General features: G+C 42.4%; 1 protein-coding gene across 2 annotated transcripts in view; it reads right to left on the reverse strand.

The window, feature by feature from the left end:
* Nucleotides 1-5,088: 5,088 nt before the first annotated feature.
* LOC311050831 (uncharacterized protein) overlaps nt 5,089-26,921 on the reverse strand; it is a 53,025-nt gene continuing 31,192 nt past the window's right edge. Inside the window, exons 6-9 of one of the 2 annotated variants that reach the window (XM_084064997.1) lie at nt 25,991-26,133; nt 23,106-23,279; nt 16,105-16,290; nt 5,089-5,546 (exon numbers count right to left, since the gene is read on the reverse strand). In XM_084064997.1, coding sequence (XP_083921123.1) covers nt 5,283-5,546; nt 16,105-16,290; nt 23,106-23,279; nt 25,991-26,133 — 767 coding nt within the window. In that variant the 3' untranslated portion in view covers nt 5,089-5,282. Of the gene's footprint in view, nt 5,553-16,104; nt 16,291-23,105; nt 23,280-25,990; nt 26,134-26,921 lie in introns of both variants that reach the window. The other variant, XM_084064996.1, reaches the window with a different exon arrangement.

Raw genomic sequence — 26,921 nt, forward strand, 5'->3', positions numbered from 1 at the left:
TGTTTAACCCTTTAAGACCTGGAACGCATCTGTGTCATTTTAGATTTCTTTGGCTATTCAAAAACAGCAGATTTACCAGCTCATCTGCAAATTTTTGAAAAATCTTGAAACTTTGCGCAAATCTTATAATTATCTTATAATTATTATCTATATAATTATATATGTTTTAATGCGAACATTTTTAACTCCGATCTGTGCTTCTGGAGGTCCCTGGAACAACACATTTTGAGATGGGGGTCCGCGGCCAAACACATATCATCAAATACACATTCTTGACATGGAAAAGTTGGAGCACCACTGATATAGCAACGTACGTTTTCTTTTCAAAAAACTGTTTGTAGAATATACATTCAAAGATTTGCAAAACTATTCCACTCGGTGCTGCGCTATGAGCTTGTATATCTGCTATTTTTGAATAGCCAAACAACTCTTAAAATGACACAAAGATACGTTTCCGGTGTGAGGGAAGCATAACTTAGAGCTCAAGGTCAAATAGAAATCTCAATTTTAGTTTGAGTTATGAGAGGATCTATAAAGACAAATGCATGTTGCTAATGCTACAGGTGAAACAGAGCAGCGTACGAATCTCATCAGCTCCTTCCTTGGCATTTCAAATCATTTCCGAGAATTAGACCTGTAGTGTAATCGATGCCATGTCCTTCGATTGTTGTTTTAACAACTTAAACCCTACTATATTGACCGGGGTCCGTCAGGAGTCTGTACTTGGGTCCCCCTCCTTTTTCCCCCTCTAAACTAGTGGTTCCCAAACCTTTTAGCTCAAGACCCAAAAGAGAAATTTGGGTAGATCCGATCGGCTACTTTCAGTACTTCTTAAAAGGTTTATTTTACTTTTGTTTATGGAATTTCTTTGATTTCTTTAAAACGTATGAAATTCTCTGGAAAAAAATAAATGTTTGACATTATTTTCCAGAAATGTTTAGAAATAATAATAAATAAATAAAATTGTAGTAAACAAAAAAACAGGATATTTATTTGTGACCCATAGAAATGTGTCACAAATACCGTGTTTGGGAACCACTGCAGTCTAAACCAATTATCTTCACCGAAGATAGCCGATCTACGTTTTGGCTGGCTATTTTCGTCGCATGTTTGCCTATTGTCGCCAAATGTTTGCCTATAATTATGACCCAGAATACTAGGGACGCTAGGGTTCATGTGGTTAAAGACGGCTGCGAGGAGAAATGTTAAGGAATCTGGAAAAGACTACCAACTGAACCATGAACCTTCACCATTATCTTGTCCTTGACTCAAGTGCTGTGGTGGTAAAAACCCAAATAGTGTAAAAGACAAAGCAAAGCACATCCATTGTTCCATAAAAACCCTGTCAGCTGTATATTTTTGGGGAGTCACAGCACAGCAGCTTAATTCAACTGTCGTGAGTTAGCGCTGAATTCTACAACGAGGGTCTTCCTGTACATAGCATAGTGTTAAGTCTTTTAACCCTTTAAGACCGGGGAACACATCTGTGTGTCATTTTAGATGTCTTTGGCTATTCAAAAATAGCAGATCTACAAGCTCATAGCGTGGCACAAGCTACTAGATCTACTATTTTTGAAAAATCGTGAAAATGTGTACAAATCTTTGAATATGTATATGTTTAAAGCGAACATTTTTAACTCCGATCTGTGCTTCTGGGGGGTCCCTGGAACAACATATTTTGAGATGGGGGTCTGCGGCCAAATACATTTTCATTTTGGAGGTCCTTGACATAGAAAAGTTGGAGCACCACTGATATAGCAACATACGTCTTTCCAGTTAGAAGACATTTTGTAGAATATATATTCAAAGATTTGCACACCTTTTAGCAGATCTACAAGCTCATAGCACGGCACATAACAAGTGCCGTGCTATGAGCTTGTAGATCTGCTATTTTTGAATAGCCCAAAGAAATCTAAAGTGATGCGTTCCCGGTCTTAAAGGGCTAAGGAGTCAAAATATTCCCCCGGACACCAAAGACACACATTTCAAACTTCTAACACCGGCCTATCACCTGTATTGCATGAATATGGCTATAACGCACACATCCCCCACACTGTCTGAAGCAGTGAATACATCACAAGCCCAGGGTTCTGCCAGTACAAATCATACAATAAAATAAAAAAAAGACATGGATATGTCCCTTCAAAGAAGGCCTGAGAGTATTTCTGATGTCGGATGTGAAAAAAAAGTGGATTGTCTCGTGTTTCCTCGTGGCCTTTTCGCTTGGCCTCGTCTCTGTCGGGTGGAAACCTCATACGTCCAAAACTGTTACTTTTCAGGATTCAAATTCAAAAGTATCAAAAAGTAGCAGATCTACAAGCTCGAAGTGCGAAGCGATTTGATGCTTTTGTGTCACGCTGTAGTATGATCAAATAGGGCACTAGTTTACGAAAAAAACACCAAAAGTTAGAATATGGAGGTAAGAGGTTTCTGCTCGACAGCAACGATATACAAAGTACTGTATAGACATATTAGGGACAAACAGATGGGCAGAATTGACCGAAGCCTTCAGGTAAAGCCCCTAAGAAAGCCCCTAGTGCCCCACGACACCCGATTTAAACTTGGCTAGGCCGTTGCGTCGGGGCACTGAAAATAGGCGGGAGCTTGTAGATCGGCTATTTCGGGTGCGCACAACACCGGCGCGAAACTTAAGTACACATCGGGCCTGAAATCGCCTTCCCTGGAGGTGAAGACTGAACAAGAAATGTTAACGGACCAAAAATGGTGATTCCAATAACAAGGAACTCCTGCTCCTCTCTCTCTTGACAAAATCGACACGTTTTGAGACGAGGCATCCTGCCGGAATGTACAGATGGCCACGTTTCTCAGGAAGGGGTACCGTGGGGTAGGTTAGCCACTTAAAACCTCTATTCCCTAAAACATTTTAGGCATAAGGCGGCACGTAAGATAGGGCCCTACCGTACTGTCCAGAGCCAGTACGGTACAATAATAATAGCAGAGGCAACACAGAAATGTGTGGGGGTGGTTTGATTGGCATAACGACTAAATTAAGAAAAAAGGGAGGGAAAAGAATTGGCGACTCTACGTTTCCCCTGGTCATGGTCAGCAGTATTCTGCAGGCCATGTCTCTTCACTCAGGGAACAGGTTCAGGAAGAGACACGTTCTTCAATTAACCTCATTAGCCACACCTGCCTGTCTGGCTGTCAAGTGATTGTCCTGAAAGTAGTGGATGTTAACGGAATATGAATGTAGTGACATGAAAACATTAAATGTTCTGTACTGTATGTATAGCTTAGGCCAATGGTTCTCAAACGTGTTTAAAATTTCAAGGACCCCCATAACTCAGAGAGTGTACAAATGGAACCAAATGGACCCTTACGGGTCCATTTGGTTCCATTTGTACACTCTCTGAGTTACAGACCTGTAAGGGTCCATCAAGGAACCCTGAGAGTCCCTGGACCCCACTTTGAAACCACTGGCTTGAGAAATACAAAATGTAAATATTTCCAAATATTGAAATTGAAGTGTTATATTGTCGATGCTGTACAAAAACTAGACTTATGTTTAAGATGTGATCATCAAATCATACACACATAGCATTGTGGATATACAGCTTACATATTAAAAAAACACCATTCACATTCAAAAACAGAGCACAATTCAACACCACCATGCTCTGGTAAGGCAAATATGAACTGAGCAAATCATATCAAGAATTATTATTAAGTATGTAGCACTGCAGCTATCTGGCATCGGAAAACCCTTCACAAATCCTCAGGGATCGGGGTAGAGAGAGTGTTTAAAAGGGGGACACAAATATTATTATTACATTAATTCCCAGCAGGCAATTTCTATGAAGAAAATAAAGAGAAGAAAAGAAAAAAGGAAATCCCTTTCGATTGACACAAAAATAAAACCTTTCCTCCAAGTCTCTCTTTCACACGTGTACATAATAACTAAAACGACTGAACTTGGCATCAATAAAAGAGGTGAGAGCATTTCCGTAACGCGACTGATTTTTCAAATCCGGAAGGGGCTGTGAAACGAGCCCCGCGGCCGCGCTGAACAACCGCTAAACTGTACAAATCCATGGATCTCTCTCACTCAAAAACAAATCTACAAAAAAAAAAAAAAAAAAAAAAAGCAGGTCTATCTATATATGTTCAGTACATATTAATACAAAAAAATAGCTTATAAACTGCCGTAATGAACAAAATGAATGACAATGGTTTCTCCTTGAAAAAATATGGTGAGAGGGTGACAATTGTGTTTCTTTGTGGGTTTTTTTTTGTCTTTTTTTGCTATAAAATATATCACCCCTCCCCCCCTCCCTCCCCGGATAAACTTGACCCCCCCCCCCCCCCCCCCCTGGTGTCACAAATATAGTGCACTGTGCGCCTTGTAACAAAGTTTGGCCTACTCTCTACGAAAGATAAGTGTAGTTGTCGTAGTAGCGTCCCTTTCCTCTGGTGTCCAGGGGGTCCACTGAGGATTGAGGATGGCAGGCACCAGTGGTTTAGGAACGCCAAGTCCTCTGTTAGTCTTGTCGCTCTCTCTCTCTCTCTCTCTCTCTCTCTCTCTCTCTCTCTCTCCCTCTCTCTCTCGCACGTCGCTCTCTCTCTCTCTCTCGCAGCTATCTTCTCTTCTACCTCTAATAGAGCAGTGGTTCTCAAACTTCTGCTGTCTTTTAAACGATCGGCTATTTTCACAATATTTATCTGTGGAAACCGAGTCAAACAAAATGGGTGGGGGGGGGGGTCCCCAGGTCAAACGTGATTATTTTGGGGGGGGTCACGGCCTGCAAAAGGTTGAGAACCACAGCTCTATATACTGTAGGGCTGTTCACACCAAGCAGTATACGTGGAACTAGACCTGTAACGGTTCACCATCGTCTCTGTTGTAGTTGTGATGTGGACTCTGGCATCCACTGGAGTTAGAAACGATTCTTTAAAAACTGTATCTTTATAGGGTATAGTTATAGTGCTTGGTTTGAAGGGCCCTCGTCGCCCTGATTTATACTCGGGGTTGCGCGCTGAAAATAGACGACCTACAAGCTCACGGCACGTCGCTGTCGCGACGCGCCGTGAGCTTGTAGATCGTCTATTTTCAGGTACGGATATAATATAAATCGGGCTCGTCTCCTCATTGTCAAGCGGAGGGGCTGTGCACTGTGTGGCGAACCTGTGTAGAAACGAACGCCGTCCCCCCTTCTCACAGATAAGCAAAATGCACAAAAGACACACATGAACACGCACGCACACACACACACACACACACGCACGCGCACACACACACACACATACACATACCCGGCTGTATGTTACAAAATGACACATTTGTCTTTATCCTTTGATTCTTTCTTGGCTTTGCGCTCCCCTGAGGAGGCGTGTTGCTTCCCCGGGCTGGCCGTGGCGGCCCCTGCTCCTGTTGCACCACCACCACCTCCTCCTCCTCCTCCTCCTCCTCCAGTCCCCCCCGCGCCTCCTGCTCCTCCTCCCGCTCCTGCTGCCGCCGCTGCCGCCGCCGCCGCTCCTGCCGCCGCCATCACTCCTCTGTCTGCCTCGTCCACGCCTACAGCCTCCTGCTGACCCTGGTGGACAAACACACACACATGGGAGGAACAGGACTGGTCAGGCTTATGAAAACCAGACCAACAGACCAGTGGTTCTCAACCAAGGGGCAAGGCTTGGATATTTACAATGAGGCCAACACGGAAGAGAGACAGTTCATAAAATTGGCCAGTAGGTGGCTGCAGGTGTCAGGAAGAATATTCTCTCATTAAAGCGGATGGGTTTTTGGACGAACTTTAGACTAGATTTTCTTACCTTAATAAAAAATTGTCATAAATTCTATATGCTTCCAGTCGCTAGTTTAAAGTCTCCTTTCAATCATCATGATATGCGTTTTGCTAAAGTATGGTCCCATTTATTCTAAAATTGACGATAAAGTAGGCTATGCTCCAAGAGGGTCGGGATGATTTGATTGACAACCTACACAACCAATAGCATTCATTCCCCGCCCCGCTCTTGATTGACAAGCTACCCAACCAATAGCATTCTTTGGGGGTTGTTTTCCGGTTCCCTGGTCACATGTCTGGTCTCAACCAATAGCGTTTGAGTTCCGACGTGCCCAACTGTATATATTAAAGATGGAGGATGCACGTTCCTGAACTATCGGCTTCATTTGCGGTCTGTAGAAACCAATGGGTGACGTCGCGTTCCCATCGTCCATTCTTTTTACAGTCTTATTTTCTCAATCAGTGGTCCAGGGACCACCAGTGGTCCTTGAGGGGGGTTCCAGGTGGTCCCCATGCTAAATGATGGAGAGTGTGGTAACCAAATGGACCCTTATAGATCTTACACTCTTGAGAGTGTAAAATGAAACCAACGTTCATTTTACACTCTCGAGCGTTATGAATATATATATTTTTAAACAACATTTTTAACTCAAGTCTTTGATTCTGGAGGTCCCTGGAAGAAAATATTTACAAATGTTCGCTTCAAAAAATATATATAAAAGATTTGCACACATTTTCACGATTTTTAAAAAATAGCCAAAGACATCTAAAATGACAGAGATGCGTTCCCGGATTGAATGGGTTGAAACGGTGCAGCGGTTTAGGAGATTCGCTCCGGAGGAACACACTGTGTAGAAAACTACAGAGAGAACACAGGTGAGGTCACGGTGCCCTCAGTGTGAGGATGTGATTCGGGGGGTTTTAAACTCCTTATCTGTGAATGGAATGCTCTCATGCCTTTGAACATTTTTACTGCAGAGAGCTGATTATTGCAGCTTATTAAATATTATCTGAACGTTTTCCTTGTTAGGCATCAACAAAGATGACTTGACAGGACGTTGTTTTCATTCTTTTTTGGGGGGCGGAGGCGAGGCTATAATGAGCTTAACGATGCAGCTGGTGTCAAATCATCCTTGACTTTTCCCATCCGCTGCGATGCAGATTGGTTGTTTCCCCCCTAATAACACACACAAACTCACAGACTGACCCTCTTATACAGTACACCATATTCCTGGCCACGCCCCCTACTTCAGCTCTGAGGACTTATATGGGCGCCCGTTGTCTGCTATAGTTCCGGTTGCCGCCACTCAAACAGCTGATTCTCGTCTGATCAAATGTTTGTTTTAACAATGCAACTGAAATGGCAACATTCATCCACTCAGCTGATACATGACGGAGTTGTGACGATCCCACACCCGTCTACGGTACAAACTTGGGAGGACGAAATGGCCTAATGCAGGGGTCTTCAACCTTTTTAGGCCAAGGACCCCCTAGCTGAGAGAGAGACGAAGCAGGGACCCCCTCTATATTGTATAAAAGTGTGTTTCAGATAAACTTTTGCTTCTCTTTTTTCCCCTCTACACCTATAACTCTTTGCCAAAAATAGCCGATCTACAAGCTCACAACGCCTCGCAGCGCGAGGCGTTGTGAGCTTGTAGATATTGTAGCTATTTTTGGGCCAAAGTTCTCCTCAGAAAAGGGATACTAAGGGTTCAAGTGGTATATGTAAAAGAGAAAATCATATCACAAAGATTTGGCGGACCTCCTGTAGTAACTCTGAGGACCCCCTAGGGGTCCCGGACCCCCTGTTGAAGACCCCTGGCCTAATGTTACATTCGCCAAAATGTTATTCTACTTGCCCGAATCAACGGCAGTGGATGGTAACCGACGGGACGCTTTGAAGTGTGCGACGGTGGCATATCAGTAGTCTCGCGTAGCCAGACAACTATTCCACAATCTCTGAATGCTATATAGAGTCTGGAACTCCGAGAGAGGAAACTCGCACTTCCGTTCACGAAAATATATTTTAAAATATCTTTACACTTTACTTTTTGATTTCCATTTCTGCTAAGCAGCAAGCTAAATATACTTAGATGATTTGTATTTATATTAGGATAAATTTGCGCGACTGTCAAGACGAAACGGAAGTGGGGAGGAGGCCTCACATCCGGTTTGTATTCTAATCATGATCAGAGCTTCCGAGTCCCAGACTGTATGACCGGAAACATTTGAAAATTGTGGGAGGCAACAGTCTGGCCACGCAAGACTAGCATATCAGTATCTCCACAGCGAAAAAGTTGGTGTTGTGCTGCTCCATCAACAGGACGGATTTATTTATTTTAACCCATTGAGACCTGAACCCGATTCTACATTATGTCTCCTAAATCTCAACAGTTTTCTGAAAAACGTATGTTTCTATATCAGTGGTGCTCAATCTTTTTCATGTCAAGGACCCCCACAATGATATGTATTTGGCCGCGGACCCCCATCAAAATATTTTGTTCCAGGGACCCCCAGAAGAAAAGATTTTGAGTTAAAAATGTTCGCTTTAAAAAAATATATTTTCAAATATTTGCACACATTTTCACGATTTTTCAAAAATAGCAGACCTGCAAGCTCGTAGCGCGGCACTCGGTGCCGCGCTACGAGCTTGTAGATCTGCTATTTTTGAATAGCCCAAAGTGTAAAATATTGCTTTTTAGCTCAAATCTAAAAATGACACAATTCCAGGTCTTAATGGGTTGAGGCACGCGTTGAGCCTAGCCAGTGCATTGATAACGACGCGCACAGTCCTCCTTGGGTGTTGGTGAAGGAGAATGGTGACATTGAGACGGCTGGATGTACGTGTGTTGCTGGACCTGGTCGGTCATGCAGCCATGCGTCAGCTAGTGGATCTCCAGATTCATGTGACCCAGCCCTGTGACGTCAGTCATTCTTTGACTATGACGTATGACTCCAAATTTGGGCATGGTTTCAGCCGGGTCAGAGCCACTTTGACTTCCACTATATTGTTGTTGTCGGGCAGAAACCTCTTATCTCCTAACCTCGTGTCACCAGCCTTCCCACCGCGGAGGAAAGCCTGGTATTCGTTCTAAATACCAACAATAAAAAAAAAAAATCGTGGTTCCGGTGGTTGGTTTCGGTTGGCGTCGCATTGTTTTTGTTCCCCACATAATGTGAAGCAATTAGTTTAGTCGCGCTAGTCGCGCTACGGATAGAAAATGGACAAACCAAGCCATTATTATAGCAAAAGAAACGATTAAACCAAACTAAACACATTTTAAACTAGGGGATGCCTGATGACTTGAAGTTATTTCCGCTCCGACCGGATCAGAAACCCTGAAAATGGCATTGATCCCAGGCTACTTATCTCCAGATATTCTTTTCCTAAATTAACACCCTACAGTATAATACAGCGTCACACAAAAGCATCAAAAGTAGCAGATCTGCAAGCGCGAAACCTTTGTAGATCTGCTACTTTTGCCATTTTTTTTATTTGAATCCTGAAAAGTAACAGTTTTGGACATTATGAGGTTTTCACCCGACAGAGACCATATAATTATTATAAAATGAAAGTTAAATGTTTTCAAAAAGTATAAAGCGTTCTGTGAAGAAGATGCAGTAGGAAGTACTGTAGCATAATGAGATGGGGCCTTATTTCATGTCATGCTGAATAAATATTATTGTTGCACTCCCAGCTGAGCGTGGCATAATTAATAACGTTACAATACATACAACCCGGCTGACTTCTTTCATCCGTCTCTCTTTTGATCTCTGTTCCGTTGTGGGTGGCAGGACTGATAAGCTGGAAGTTGAGCCATTCTTTTGAAAACGATTCTTTTATGTTCAGAGTTAGACTCGCCGATGCCAACTATGAACTAAAGTTTAAACGAGGACTTTCTCGCGTCACCATTAGTGTAGCTAATCTAGACCAGTGGTTCTCAAACATTTTCATGTCAAGGACCCCCAAATTGATACGTATCAGGCAGTGGACCCCCATTTGAAAATATTTTGGGCCAGAGAATTTTGTTGTTGTTAGTTTAGACCATTAAGACCTGGAACGCATCTGTGTCACTTTTTCAACAAGCATCTGTGTCACTTTTTCAACAAGCTCATAGCGCGGCACCGAGTGCCGCGCTATGAGCTTGTAGATCTGCTATTTTTGAAAAATCATGAAAATGTGTGCAAATCTTTGAATATATATTGTTTAAAGCGAACATTTTTAACTCCATTCTTTGCTTCTGGGGGTCCCTGGAACAAAACATTTTGAGATGGTGGTCCGCGGTCAAACACATATAATTTTGGGGGTCCTTGACATGAAAAGGTTTGAGCACCACTGATATAGAAACATACGTTTTTTCAGAAAATTGTTGGGATTTTGAAGACATTTGTAGAATCGGCTTCAGGTCTTAATGGATTAGACTTAGAACAGAATTCTACAACTGTCTGTTGGGTTCGGGTGGCGCAGTGGTAAAGTGTCTGCCCGTCACCGCGGAGGTTGTGAGTTTGAATCCACCGCGGTGCATCCAGCTTTGTCGAGCGTCTACACGAACACAATTGGCCCGTGTTCGGGGGAGGTAAGCCGGGCTGGGAGCGTGATGTCACTGCACGTACTCCTACGGGCTGGGACGGCACCTGTCAACAGGGAGTGTTGGGCGGGAGTAGGGCGAAGGCTCTATGTCCTCCAGGTGGGGGCTCCTCACTGGCAGGCGAGTCAGTAGGATACGACAGCAGTGACAACACAGAAATGTGTGTGGGGAGGAATTAATTGGCATAACGACTAAATTGGGGAGAAAAAAAGGGGTAAAAAGCAACAAAAAATATGTAATATTAATGATATATAGAATTCTACTACTGTCTATACTGTAGATGAAGTGAGTGAAAAATACATTCTGAATAGTCTTTTTTTTCTCCTTCCATTCTCTCATTAGGCTAACTCCTAGCCAGTGAAATTAAACCGTTTATCGTTTGGCTGAGGACCCCTTGGTGGTCCCTGGACCCCACTTTGAGAACCACTAATATAGACCAGTGGTTCTCAACCTGTGGGTTGGGCCACCCAGGAGGGTCCCAAATGATTTTGAGGGGTCCCAAGATCATTTTGCTTAATCTGCAAGATCGTTGATTGAAACTAGCCAAAATATTACCTAAGAAAGAGCCAAACATTTTGAAAATAGGTGGTCTAACAAGCTCACAACGCTTCACGTCGCGAGGCGTTGTGAGCTTGTAGATCAGCTATTTTCACAGTATTTATCTGTGGAACCGAGTCAAACTAAATGTAACGCCTCAACTCCTACAATTCCAAGTGCTTGTCGGCGTGGGGGGTCCCCAGTTCAAATATGATTATTTTGGGGGGTCACGGCCTGAAAAGTTTGTGAACCAGTGATCTAGACAGCTGACTTTATGCTCAGAGTGAGAGGAGCGCAGCTGGAGTGCAGCTCTTAATGTTTGTTAAATAATGCAGAGTCATAGAGGAAACACACAACAGGGTTGGAGAGAGTGCTGCAGGATTGATGTATTTTTGTAGACAACCCGGAGGTTTGATTTGAGTCGATCTGATACACTTTATGGTCCCTTTTAGCATCGTCCTAGTTCTCTTTGACTATTTAGCCCACCGCCCCCGCAAAATGCAAGACTCCGTTCCAACCCAATTACATACTGAGCCTCCATCTGAGGCCAACGTATCGCATCCTTCACTTCACCCTAGATCCTATATTATCCACTTAATATAAGCCCTATTTTATGCTTAGTGTTGCACAGCCAAAAATAGTCGATTTACAAGCTCACAATGTGTCACGATCAAGGGGCCAGCTTGAGATTTTTACCTTGACTCCAATACGGAAGAGGCAGTTCATATGAATGGCCTGCAGTTTCACTGTTTTACCCCTGCTGGTGTCAGAAAGAATTTATCTTAACGCAAGCGGGTGTTTTTTTTTTCTTACCTTAATAAAAATTGTCATAAATACTACATGCTTCCAGTTGCTAGTTTAAAGTCTTCTTTCAAAAATCATGATATGCGTTTTGGTAAACTATGGTCCCATTTCCCGAGTAGGTTATGCTCTAGGAGGGGCGGGGTGATTTGATTGACAAGCTACACAACCAATAGCATTCATTCCCCGCCCCCGCTTTTGATTGACAAGCTACCCAACCAATACTGGTCTGGCGTCATTCTGCAGGATATGACGCGATATTGAAAGCTGGCGGATTTGAAATTCCTGAACAATCGGCTTCATTTACGTCTGTAGAGTCTAGGGGCGTAACGCTGTCCATTATTTTTATACAGTCTATGGTCACGATGCGACACCTTGTGAGCTTGTAGGTCTGCTATTTTCCAAAATCGTTGAAAATGTTCAGCCTATAATGACATGCCCTAAATAGGGCCAGACACCAGGTTAAACGTGGTTGATTATGCCCTACATTTAGCTTTCACTCTTCTGTCTCCTCCTGGTTCCTGCCTCTCCCCCTCCGTCTCTCACGGCTCTTATTGACAACGATTAGTATCGGGATATAGAGCTTTAAGTTCTGAATACACCATTTTCCACAAAGAAATCTTCCATTACCTGAAACTTTCCAAAACCCGGGAAATACTGTGACTATTTTTGGGGCGGTGTAGCCGCCCCCTATAAGTGAGTTTTGGACACCGACCAAAACATTTGTGTACCCCCTAACCCTTCCATTGTTAATGCAAATCGATACTTTTTTCATATCAGCCAATCACATTACAGCTAGCGTCATCACCACTAACTGTAATGTGATTGGCTGACTTTGCAAATTCAGGACTGTGATTGGCTAGCGAAACACATGACACATGTGCAGCCCTATGAATAGCAGTATGGACTTTAAAAAAAGTAATTAATCCTTTTTTTTTAAAAGTGAGTCATGTTGTGATGACCAAACACCACCCACTTCACACTGGGTGTGATTTTTTATTTATGTTTAAGAACCGCCCCTGAAGGGGGAGGTACATAATAGACCATACAAAGATACAAAAACATAATTAGTTTCTTTTGGTAATACTAGGATATGAACTTAATCCTGGTCACACAGGTCCTGTGTACATCATAATACTAGAGATATGAACACAGGTCCTGTGTACATCTCTGAGGCTTGCCGCTCTGCTCCAACTTCACACACCCCTCGGCTGTCAAAGGTAGTACGGGAAGTACTACTCAATAATAGATGTGTACAAGCTCCTTGTACCAGCATCGTTCATACACACGACGCAGGCACGCACGCGCGCACACACACACACACACACACACACACACACACACACACACACACACACACACACACACAGTGGTGTAAAGAAGTGGTTCTCAAACTTTTTAGCTCAAGACTCAAAAGAGAAATGTGACGTTTTCCCCGGGGCCCAAACTAGTGAAAATAGCAGATCCACAAGCTCACAACGCGGCGCGAAGCGACGCGTTGTGAGCTTGTGGATCTGCTATTTTCACTACCTCTTAAACAATCCTTATTTATTTATTTATTTATGGAAATGATTAGATGTTGTTTTCTTTTCTTTTCTCCTCTTCACTGTAACTGTATATAAAAGATTTTACTGCAGTTTTATGCATCCTAATGTCATTTTATAATTATGGGGCCAGGCTTCCAGCATGGACCCATATTGTTATTCGCATTATTCCGTTTCTTCTTCTTCTGCCACTTTTGGCAGTTCTGGCTGAACCGTGCAGTCGCTTTTTATGAAACTCGGCCATATGATAGATGGTCATGAAAAACGATCAAGAAATAATTCTCACAATCTTTCGTCAAAAGGTGGCGCTATAGCACTCAATTGAAAAATGCCAACTTTGAACAGGTACAACTCATGCCGTGTTTGACCTACAGCCATGAAACTTCGATGCACACATGCGTCTCCTCATGCTGAACAACTTTCACCCTCTGACTTTTGACCTCTGACCTTTAGATCTCCCACCATTTGGAATTATATGAAAAACAGTTAAAACCTATCTCCTCCTGGGATTTTTGAGTAATCTGCACGAAACTTTTTACACATGAACTTTGGACCTATACCAAAAAACGTTTGCAAAATATCTTCCATAAGTGAAAAAATGAAGCTTTAATGAGCCAATGAATATTGCAGTTTTATGACAATTATTCATCTGCCCCTAACACATACATGCAGACTTACCATTCTTTGAAACTTTGCAGAAATGTAAAGGGCCATTCCAAATATCACTGAAACCAATCTTACTCCAATTGGTCAAACGGGGGCGCTATAGCAATTTTTTGAAAATTGAAACTTTAAACAGGCAAAAGTCATGCCTCGTTTGGCCGACAGCCATTAGACCTGCTTACACATGTGCCTTGACTAATGAGGAACACATCTATCACGTTGACCAGTAAGCACCGCCCTTAGATTGTCCGCAATCTTGAGCAGTTTGAAAAACACTTAAACCCAGGATTTTTCAGCTATTTGCGTGAAACTGTATGATCTGTGTGATCTCCTTTTTCACAGGTTCTTGTCTGTTGGTGGCTTCTCGCTTAAATGTGTGCCCCACAACCTGAAGGTCACCAGTTCAAGCCTCACTTGGTGCAGACTTCATCTAAGTTGCATTTCACACAACATGACTATCAATGAATACATCTGCAATTGTTAAAGATAACATGAAATACTTAATTGAGTGTTTTTTACATACAGCTGATCTACAATCTCACAACTTTTCAGATAGCAATGAGAGTATGTTTTTTCAATGTATAACATACTTCATTGTGAAAATAGCCAATGTACAATCTGACAACTTTTAATGGTTTGTGAGCTTGTAGATCGGCTACTTTCACTAGTTTTGGTTCTGAGGAGATGTACAATTTCTTCATTGGTAAATGGTTTGTGAACGAGTGATCTTAGTGTTAGTGAAACAGGGGCTTGGGTCATGACAGAAGGCAAGAGTTTGTGATCCTCAACAGACAATATCAGCCTTGACAAAGATATAGCACTATAGGTAGTGTTGCAGCTACCTAAGAGTGCTTCATGACCGTAAGGTTGCCGGTTCAAGCCTCACTTGATGCAGACTCATTTAAGTTGAAATGCAAAAAACATGACTCAATCTATTCCGTTTCCATGGCTCTCTCTTCAATCTATTCCATGTCTTTCTCTTCAATCTATTCCGTTTCCATGTCTCTGTCTCTTCAATCTATTCCATTTGTCTCTCTCTCTCTCTCTCTCTCTCTCTCTCTCTCTCTCTCTCTCTCTCTCTCTCTCTCTCTCTCTCTCTCTCTCTCTCTCTCTCTCTCTCTCTCTCTCTCTCTCTCTCTCTCTCTCTCTCTCTCTCTCTCTCTCTCTCTCTCTCTCTCTCTCTCTCTCTCTGAGGGGTGGCCATAGCTGAGTGGTTAGTGAGCCCGCCTAGGGAGCCAGAGACTCTGGTTGCCCCAGGTACGATTCCAGGCCAGGTCAGCAAATGTGTCGATGAAATGAAATTTGTCCCTGAGCAAGACTCTTAACCCCTAATTGCTCACAGGCACTCATTGGAAACAAGACCGCAAGGACTTTCATGAACTGACCTGTTAAAGGAATTATCATTTCTCTTTCTCTCTCCTGGCCCCATATTATCGCTGCTTGCAGCTATATTTGTATTATTGTGTTTCCTTTGCTTGACGTTTTGTGTAAAGCACATTTGAATTGCCTTGTTGTTGAAATGTGCATGTAACAGAGAGGACCTCTGTTACTGATGTTTGGCACTTTATAGCGGTTTGCACAATTGCATATTGCACATGATTCTACTATTGAATGATTATCATGCGGGCAAGTGCAATGTGTAATGTATGAGTGCAATAGAGAGGGTAATGCTAAGTCATGATTGAAAGCTTAACACGTACCAAGTCGTTCTGTGGCCAGTGTAATTGGGCTGGACCAAGTCAGAATGGCAGAGGGGGGGGGGGGGGGGGGTTGTGATATAATTTGTAATTGTAAGGATGTTGTAGTAGTGTGAAGAATGTATATTTACTTGAAGTTCATTAAGTTTTAAGATAATATGTGGGTTTATGTATTTATTGCATCCATTTATTGTATGCTCGTATTTAGAATACGCCCCTTGCAGTGGTATAGTCCAGGCTGGCTCGTTAGCTCAGCTGAGTATAAATAAATGGTGGCCACTTGTCGGTTGATGAGAGTCTGTGTGGAGGGAGAAGAGCTGCATGTGATGTTCTTGTCCTTTTTGTATGTTCAATGGTGAATAAATACACCTTCGGGTTAAAACCCTACACCAGGCCTCTGTACTGCTTCCAGCCACAAGTCGGGCATTCTCACAGTGCAATACAAGCAAAATTGCCACGCGAAATACTTTATAAAACCATTTGGAATTGTTGGAATATCACACAGCCCCCATACCTGGCCCTGTGCGGCTGCAGCCGCGGCGGCCTGCTCCTGCTCCTGGTAGTACTGCGAGGCCCGCCTGTCCTCCTCCTCCTGGAGCTTCTTGGCCAGCTCCAGGTCACTGATGCCCTCAGGGAGCTGCTCCCACTGCAGCTCCTGGCTCTGCTGCTCCTGCTGTAGGGACAGCGCCATCAGGTAGTCCTACGTTCGCACACACACACACACACACACACACACACACACACACACACACACACACACACACACACACACACACACACACACACACACATTGATATACAGAGAGAGAGAGATTAACCATTAACCCATTGAGACCTGAAGCCGATTCTACATGTCTCCTGAATCTCAACAGTTTTCTGAAAAACGTATGTTTCTATATCAGTGGTGCTCAAACTTTTTCATGTCAAGGACCCCCAAAATTATATGTATTTGGCCGCGGACCCCCATCAAAATATGTTGTTCCAGGGACCCCCAGAAGCAAAGATTTGATTTAAAAATGTTCGCTTTAAAAATATATATATTCAAAGATTTTCACACATTTTCACGATTTTTCAAAAATAGCAGATCTACAACCTCATAGCACGTACAAGCTCATAGCGCGGCACTCGGTGCCGTGCTATGAGCTTGTAGATCTGCTATTTTTGAATAGCCCAAAGTGTAAAATAATGCTTTTTAGCTCAAATCTAAAAATGACACAGTTCCAGGTCTTAATGGGTTAAGACCTGAAGCCGTCTATGCTGATAGTAATCATTGCTATATAGCAGTGGTTCTCAAACTCCATGTCAAGGACCCCGCCAAAATGATATGTATTTGGCTGCCGACCCCCATCTAAAAAATATCTTGTGCCAGGGACCTCCCGAAGCAAAGATTTGAGTTAAAAAATGTTTAACTTGCTTAAAATATAATATATATTCAGAGATTTGTCGAAAGTTTCAAGATTTTTCGTGCGGCGAAAATCTGCTATTTTTGAATAGCCAAATGATAAAATATGGTTAAAGTGGTTAAAAAGTGGCCTGGGTCGCAGCGTGGCCGTCCAGGCACCCTATAGGCTGCAATGCCAGCCTGACAGAGTGTCGCGGGTTCGACTCCCGTTCCCGACGGCCTTTGCTGCGTGTCACCCCCCCCCCCCATCTCTCTCCCCATTTCCTGTCAGCCTACTTTCCATATCCCTCTCTGATAAAGGCATAAGAAAGCCCCAAAAAAAATCTTTTAAAAAAAGTGGTTTAAATGATTGTGACGCTACATAAACACATTTTTCCGGGGACCCCCTGGTAACCCCCACTTTGAGAACCAATGCTATAGAGCAAGGGTCTTCAACGTTGTCAGGTCAAGGTTCCCCTAGTTGAGAGAGAGATGAAGCAGGGACCCCGCTCCCCCCCACTACATATTGTATAAAATTGTGTTTTAGATTGAACTTTTTTTGTTTACTTGGTCTGCTCTTTTTTCCCCTCTACACCTATACCTCTTTGCCAAAAATAGCCGATCTACAAGCTCACAACGCCTCGCGCTTGTAGATTGCTATTTTTGGCTAAAGTTCTCCTCAGAAAAAGGGAATGCTAGGGTTCAAAATAATCACATCACACAAAGATTTGGCGGACCCCCTGTAGTAACTCTGAGGACCCCCGAGGGGTCACAGACCCCCTGTTGAAGACCCCTGCTATAGAGTGTCTGTTCTGTAACAGGAGTCTCCCCACCTCTCCAGCTCTTTAGTAAAAGAAGAAAAAGAAGAAAATACATGTTCACGTCGGGATACCGATTTTGTCCAGTCACACATAGGATAACAGGAAAGCAAGTGAAATAGGGAGGTGATGAAACAAACAAAAAACACGAGCAGAGTCAGCAGACACAATTGGAACTCGGAACACTATAAAACTGATATGTTTGTGGGGTTCTCTCTCCTGATTGGATCAAATTGGTATCCCGACCTGAACATGTACTTTGTGTTTACTGAAGAGCTGGAGAGATGGAGAGACCCTGTTACACAACAAACACTTTTTTCCCCAACCCTTTTCATGTCAAGGACCCCCAAATTGACACTTATTAGCCTACGGACCCCCATTTGAAAAGATATACCAGGGACCCCCATAAAAGAAGACTTTTACGGCTCTAGCAGTGATTCTGAAAAAACATTTTAATTTCGAGGAACCCCAGTTTGACATGCATTAGGGCTACGGACCTCCATTTAATGGCATTTCTATCTCTGGGACCCCAATTTATATTGTAAAATCAATGTTAATTTAACTCTGAGAGTGTACAAATGGAACCAAATGGACCCGTTGGGGTCCATTTGGTTCCATTTGTACACTCTCTGAGTTACAGACACATAAGACCCTGTTTTGTAAAGCAGTTTGAGCTGCATTTATGTCATGAAAGGTGCTATATAAATAAAGTGTATTATTATTTTGATAAGGGACCATTTGCTTCCTAAATATCTATCATTTAGCTGGGGACCCCCTGGAACCCCCTCAAGGACCACTGGTGGTCCCCGGACCACTGTCGGAGAACCACTGCTCTATAACAATGCCACTGGAGCAGCTTGGACAGGTAAAGCCTTTCTATTCAGGTGCTGCTAGTACAACAAGGGAACCAGGAGACCTGGTACTGCCAGACCCCTAGTGGTTGAAATCTGAATGACCGGGCTTCGCATGACGTGTGTCCCTTCTACTGTATGTCCCTTCTATGACGAAAGGGGGACAGACTTTTTTGGCTGGGGCCGGGGGACAAAGTGACCATGCCCATGTATGGAGAAAACGGATACAAAGCCTCATGTAAGCCTCAAATAAAGAATGACTGACGTTTCCATCTTCCTCTGTGTCATGGTGACCTCAGAGTCATCATTGATCGATGACATCATTGATGACATCATTGATGACTCAGAGGAAGATAGAAAGATCAAAAGGTCAGTCATTCCTTATTGTACTAGCACCTGAATAAAAAGGCTTTACCTGTCCAAGCTGCTCATAGTGTCAATCTCTTCTGCAACTGTTGTTGTCCCTGCTCCTGTGACGCACCGGACTAGCCGCATCAGGCTGAGGCGCACTGGTACTAGACTCCCTTTCTACTCTATAGCAATGATTAGCATCGAAATATAGAGCTTTAACTTTTAAACATAAAACTTTCAAATAAATGAAAAAGATATATATTCGTTGCTGTCGGGCAGAAACCAGCTAACTCCATTTTGACACTTTTGCATTTTTTCCCCCATAAATCAGTGCTATTGAACACCCTTTACATCTGTGTGTTGGTAAAAAAAATCACACCCAGTGTGAAGTGGGCGGTGTGTGGTCATCACAACATGACTCACTTAAAAAAAAGGATTAATATCTTTTTTTAAGTCCATACTGCTATTCATAGGGCTGCACATGTGTCATGTGTTTCGCTAGCCAATCACAGTCCTGAATTTGCAAAGTCAGCCAATCACATTACAGTTAGTGGTGATGACACTAGCTGTAATGTGATTGGCTGACTTTGCAAAAGTATCGATTTGCATTAACAATGGAAGGGTTAGGGGTGTAGACTGCGTTGTAGACTATTGGCCAATCACGGTGCAGGATTGGTCAGTGTCCAAAACTCACTTATAGGGGGCGGTTACACCGCCCCAAAAAGATAGATATGACAAAAACCAGCTAACTCCATTGGCTCCTCAAACTTTCTGCTAAACCAGCTCCACCAAAGGGGGGTGGAGTTAGCTTTTGTTGACTCCAGGCTCAACCCTCTTTTGACCTCCATCCTCATTGTGAGCTTGGAGGTCCATTCAACTGTTCTTATCAATGATGAACAAAACCTCCTAACTCCACTTTTTGTTTTGTTTTTGTCATTTCCTGAACAATTAAGTTATGGAGTTAGCTGGTTTCTCTCCGACAGCAGATATATATATATATATAGATAGATAGATATGAAATATCAGTTACATCACCTTTAAAGCACACCTGCTTTGATCAGTGTAATGGCTGCTTACGTGGTGTATTTCGATGTGTGTTATCAGCAAACGCTTTCTCATTCACACGTGTACATTTTCAAACTCACGCCGATACAGCAAATGCGCACGGAAACGGATTATCCCTTACTAAACTAAATGGTAGCAATATAGCCCTTCATTTATTCTGAACTTGTAAGTTGACTTTAGACCATCTTATGCAGACTATGACTCCTGACTGGGAGATTAAACTTAATTGGTTTCTGTGATAAACTGTTTTATTCATAAGGGAGAGTGCGGGCCTGTGGAGAAAAAAAGCCATGTCCTGAAATACCGTTGCCTTAGTTTTGCTGCGTGTGTGCATGCGCGTGTGCTTGTGTGTGTGCGCGCGCGCTTGTGCGTTCTGCAACCACACAGCAAAGTCCCTTAGTACGGATTCAACTCCGAAGACGGGTCCATTTGGTTCAGTTTGTACGCTCTTCCGGAGTTCTACTCTTCAGAGTTTTTGTGTGGAAGCGAGGCTAGACGAGGGGGGGGCCAGCCAAAGAGCAGACAAGCTGTGAGAGCAGAGCGGTGAAATGCACGGGAGAATGTGAGTCTCATGCATTATGGAGAACCAGCAGCGGCTTGTGCACCGTGCTGTGCCCTGAACGGCCACGGGAGGGCGCCACCACCAATCCTGGTACTCCTGAAGAGTCCAAGGATTAAAGCTAAATAAAATCTCACCATTTTGTTTAGGCCAAGTCCCCCAATCTACGATTTGTGAAGCAGCATGAAAGGTGCCTCTCCATAATTGTGCTCTGTTTCCTAAACAATTAGCACAATGTAAAATGATGATGTTTTGGTAATATTGTTCTAAGCCCATGTTCCTGCTGTTCTACATACTGCTAACCACAGATTGAGACTTTAACCTTTGCTTTAATATCTGAGACCATTAAGGTTTATGGAAGATGCTTCTGAACATGCATTCTACAGCTAGCTTGACCACAAATACTCTTTCATCTTAACCCATTTAGACCGGGAACGCATCTCTGTCATTTTATAGATTTCTTTGGCTATTCAAAAATAGCAGATATACAAGCTCATAGCTATGAGCTTGTATATCTGCAATTTTTTTTAAATCGTGTTTTTTTTTTTTACAAATGTCGTCTAAACAGTTTAAAAAAAAAAAAATCTATATATATCAGTGGTTCTCATACGTTTTCATGTCAAGGAACCCCAAAATGATATGTATTTTGGCCGCGGACCCCCATCTCCAAATATGTTGTTCCAGGGACCCCACGAAGCAAAGATTTGAAAAAAAAATGTTCGCTTTAAAACATATATATTCAAAGATTTCCACAAATGTTCACGTACAAAAAATAAATATAAAATAATGTTTTAAGTGGTTACACAGATGCGTTCCCGGTCTTAATGGGTTAAAGTTTCGAATGACTGGAAGTAGCCTATCTACAACGCGCTGCAAGCTGCCAGAGAGGCTACTTTCTGTGCAGGACATGACTCCATTGAACACTTCAATGGAATCCAAATGCCTGGAATCAGTCGTGGCGACCGAGAACTGAGGAGTCCTGCATCTCTGATGTCTGAGCAGTTTTTTTTTACTTTAAGTACAACTAGCCTGTATTCAACATTTCACTTGTGTAAAACGTACGTTAGTATTGGCTTCAAAATATATTTACAGAACCAAAGTAAAAGTACTAAGATTTCGTTCTTTCTTTTTAATTATTCCGAAAAGTATAACACATCTTGTTTTAAAGATCTACAAGCTTATCGAAAAAAATATCGAAAATGTTTGGAAACCTTTTCTTTACATAAATATTTTCAGATGAGGGTCCGCGGCCAGATATATATCAATTTGGGGGTCCTTGCCACGAAAAAGTTTGAAAACTACTGCTCTACCCCACACTGCGCGCGCGCGTGCGTGCGCGTGCGTGTGTATGAACGATGCTGGTACAAGGAGCTTGTACACATCTATTATTGAGAATACTTCCCGTACTACCTTTGACAGCCGAGGGGTGTGTGAAGTAGTATTATGATGTACACAGGACCTGTACACAGGACAACACAACTAACAATGTCCGTATACTGTAAGTGTAATGTCTATAATCAGATGTGTGCAGATTCTGTAGGTGAGGGATAAGGTCTTTGGTGTCGGGGGTGTTCTGGTTTCTGTGTGTAGTCCAATTCGCAAGTCTGAGTATTATTGACCAATCGGGATTGAGCAGGCTTTGGCGACGCAAGGTTTTAGCATCCAGTTTTAGGCGTTGAAAAAGCCCCTTAGAAATGAATCTTCCACACCGAAGTTCCTGACTAATATCAACACAGTGATATTGGTCTGGCCATGCCACAGGCTAACGTGTTCCAGGGGGTCCCCAGCAAAATTAGTTAACCCATTAAGACCTGGAACTGTGTCATTTTTAGATTTGAGCTAAAAAGCATTATTTTACACTTTGGGCTATTCAAAAATAGCAGATATACAAGCTCATAGCACGGCACCGAGTGCCGCGCTACGAGCTTGTAGATCTGCTATTTTTGAAAAATCGTGAAAATGTGTGCAAATCTTTGAATATATATATTTTTAAAAGCGAACCGTTTTTAACTCAAATCTTTGCTTCTGGGGGGTCCCTGGAACAAAATATTTTGATGGGGGTCCGCGGCCAAATACATATAATTTTGGGGGTCCTTGACATGAAAAAGATTGAACACCACTGATATAGAAACATACGATTTTTCAGAAAACTGTTGAGATTTAGGAGACATGTAGAATCGGCTTCAGGTCTCAATGGGTTAATATAGCGTCACAATCATTTTAACCACTTTAACTATTATTTTATACTTTAGCAATTCAAAAAAAGCAGATCAAGAAGCTCATAGCGCGGCACAAATCTGCTATTTTTGTGTAATATATATATTTTCTTAAAGCGAACATTTTTAACTCAAATCTTTGCTTCTGGGAGGTCCCTGGCACAAAATATTTTTGAGATGATGGGGGGTCCGCAGCCAAATCAAATCAACACATCAATTTGGGGATCCTTGACATGAGTCAGGCTTGTGTCTGTGTGACCATAAATATTCAGACCTGGTCGATCTGGTCCTGCTGGCCTCGGTACACCGTCTCCGGGTCGGAGGGAGGCCGCAGGCGGAACTCAGAGTCGCAGAAGTTGCCGTCTCCGTCCACGTTGTGGAGGCTCTCCCACACCACCTTCTCCTCCGTCAGGAAGCCCTGGTCGGTCACCAGGAGGTACAGCTGGCCCTGTAACACACACACACACAAATATATTTTTTGACCAAATACTTCCATATCAATATTGTGGCAAATATCATATTGTTGCTGTGGGGCAGAAATCTCTTATTTGCATATTTTTACTGTTTGTGTTTTTTTTTTACCGTAAATGAACGCCCTACTTGATCATACTACAGCGTCAGACGAAACCATCAAAAGTAGCAGATCTGCAAGCTCGAAATGTGGCGCGAAGCGACACGTTTTGAGCTTGTAGATCTGCTGCTTTTGCTGTTTTTGAATTTGAATCCTGTAGTAGTACCAGTTTTGGACATACTGTGAGACGATACTGTGATGACATCAATTATGTTGTATAATTCACATCTATTTCCCCGAAAAATTAAAAACATTTTCAAATGAGCTAAAAGTATAAAATGAGCTTTAGTGGCTAAAACCAGGAAACGCTAACGTACACACCCAGCTCTTTTGTGTGTGTGTGTGTGTGTGTGTGTGTGTGTGAGATATCATAAATGTCTGCAAATAAATGATTACTAGGGCAGCGGTTCTCCAAGTGGGGTCCGGGGACCCCCAGGGGGTCCTTGGAGCGGTTCCAGGGGGTCCCCAGCAAAACTTGTTACCTTGGCTATTCAAAAATAGACATACAAGCTCACAGCACGTGACTTTGTGCCGCACTGTGAGCTTGTACATCTGCTATTTTTGGAACATTTTCGAAACATCTTGAAAGTGTTTTGACAAAATTTCGATTTTAAACACAACCATTACAGATGGGGGGGGGGGGGGGGGGTCCGTGGGCAAGTGCATATCAATTTGGCACATTTTGAACTACTGTGCTAGGGGTCTTGGATACTCTGGTACTTTATCTAAGGGTGCTAGTAGACACAGCTTGCTTACTTTGGCAAGCACACTCTACTGTTCAGAAATTAACCCATTAAGCCCGGGAACACATCTGTGTGACGTTTGGCTATTCAAAAATAGCAGATCTACAAGCTCATAGCGCGGCACCGAGTGCCACGCTATGAGCTTGTAGATCTGCTATTTTTGGGAAAAATCGATTTATTTGAATGTATATATATTTTTTAAAGGGAACATTTGTAACTCAAATCTTTGCTTCATGGGAGTCCCCGGAACTAAATATTTTGAGATGGGGGTCCGTGGCCAAATACATATACCTTGACATTAGAAGGTTTGAGCACCACTGATATTATATCAACATACGTTTTTCAGAAAACTGTTAGGATTTAGAAGACATGTGTAGAATCCCCCCAAGGAGCAAAGATTTGAGTTACAAATGTTCGCTTTAAAAAAATACACCGATATTCAAAGATGTGCGCACATTTTCACGATTTTTCAAAAATAGCAGATCTACAAGCTCGAGTGCCGCGCTACGAGCTTGTATATCCGCTATTTTTGAATAGCCAAAGAAATCAAAAAATTACACAGTCTTAATGGGTTAAACGCAACCACAGTACAGGTCCAGCTTCCGGTGCTGCAGATAACAGGAAAGGTGTGTCCTTTGCTGCACCGATAAGGGAAGCTCATGTCCTGTGGCAGTTAGTGCTGGAGATCGATGCAGCAGAAGGAATACAGCCTTTTTTTGACCTGACACCATCTATATTAACTTTTTGAAGAAGTGGTGAACTTTTTAACAAAATAAACTGGTGGTGGGGGGAGGCCTATAAGGCTTTCCGTGCTGCTTTCTCAGAACATGAAAAGCTGAATTCCGGTCATGGTGTGAATTCGGCCAAAAAGAGGGGTGGGCTAACAAAGGAAATGACGTTACTCGTTTATTAGCATATAGACGAATCCACAGACCGCTCCCCTGGCGCAACCATAACCGTGGTGTCAGAACCATTTATAAATGGTTTTGAAAGTTACTTTCAAAACCATTTATAAACTATGCTAAAGAAAGTCTCACTATGTGTACGCTTACTTCCAGAGAAACGCAATTCATATTCCAGATTGACCTGGTTCATAGGCTAGCAAAACACATTTAACGTTACGTGACCAGGAATGAACCTTGCGAACAGATAGTAGGCTGCAAGACTCGTGGCATCCACTAGGGGGGATGTATGACATATCACAGTCTATTTAACCCTTTAAGACCGGGAACGCATCTGTGTCATTTTAAGATTTCTTTGGCTATTCAAAAATAGCAGATCTACAAGCTTGTAGATCTGCTATTTTTTTTTTTTAATTGTGAAAATGTCTGCAAATCTTCAGTTTGAATATATATATACTTTTTTAAAGCGAAAGTTTTTAACTCAAATCTTTGCTTCTGGGGATTTTACAACAACAAGGTTTTTTATTTTCTTATTTTTTACTTATGTTGCTATATTATCAATGGTTTTCAAACGTGTCAAGGACCCGCAAAATAATATATATTTGACCGCGGACCCCCTCCCATCTAAAAATATTTTGTTCCCCCAGAAGCAAAGATTTGAGTTAAAAATGTATATAAAAGATTTGCAAAAATGTTCAGGATTTTTCTAAAAATAGCAGATCTACAAGCTCATAGCGCGGCACTCGGTGCCGCGCTATGAGCTTGTAGATCTGCTATTTATTAATAGCCAAAGAAATCTTAAAATGACACAGATGCGTTCCCTTCCCGGCCTTCAAGGGTTAAGCTGACGCATTCATATGGACGACACAGACTGAGAACTCTGTCTCTTTATTATTTATATGTAAACCTCGACGACCTGTGTTATGGTCGCTTTTTTTTTTACCTTGTATTTGATCATGGTGCTGAAGTGGTTATTCCTGAAGAAAACGCAGAGTTCCCCTTCCTGTACCGTGGACGTGAGCTCACACAGGCCGTGGTACGTCAGCTGAGTGGCCGTGCTGTTCAGAAACTGCTCTGCTACCATGCCTGCGTTGGCCAGAGAGGGAGGGAGAGAGAGAGAGGGAGAGAGACAGTTAGTTTACATGGATTTTACCCTTTAAGACCGCAAAAGCATTATCCGTGTCATTTTAAGATTTCTTTGGCTATTCAAAAATAGCAGGTCTACAAGCTCATAGCTCATTTATTTATTTATTATCATTTCTAAACATTTCTGAAAAATAATGTCAAACATTTAAACATTTCCAGAGAATTTCATACATTTTAAAGAAATCAAAGAAATTCCATAAATAAAAGTAAAATAAACATTTAAGAAGTAGTGAAAATTGAGCTAAAAGGTTTGGGAACCACTAGTTTAGAGGGGGGAAAAGGAGGGGGGCCCCAAGTAGAGACTCCTGACGGACCCCGGTCAATATAGTAGGGTTTAAGTTGTTAAAACGACAAACGAAAGACATGGTATCGATTACACTACAGGTCTAATTCTCTGAAATTATTTGAAAGTAAGGAGTTGACGAGATTTGTACGCTGCTCTGTTACACCTGTAGCAACGTGCATTTGTCTTCATAAAACAAACCATTGGTACAATTATGTAAAAGCATGATGTTTTGGTAGCCATACAGCTCACCAGTTGAAGAAATAGCAGATTGTGGCTTGAACCTTTGCTTTTAGGGTTTTATGGAAAATTGAACTTTTATTGTTAGTTAGCTAGTTTGCCCACTTCAAATATTCTTTAATCTTAAAAATGCTTAACAACCAAAAATAGGCTATCTGCGACGGGTTATAAGTTTGTAGATAGCCTATTTGATTGCAAAATATTT

This window comes from Gymnoscopelus microlampas (genome assembly GCF_963454915.1).
Source record: "Gymnoscopelus microlampas genome assembly, chromosome: 1".
Classification (NCBI taxonomy): Eukaryota; Metazoa; Chordata; class Actinopteri; order Myctophiformes; family Myctophidae; genus Gymnoscopelus; species Gymnoscopelus microlampas.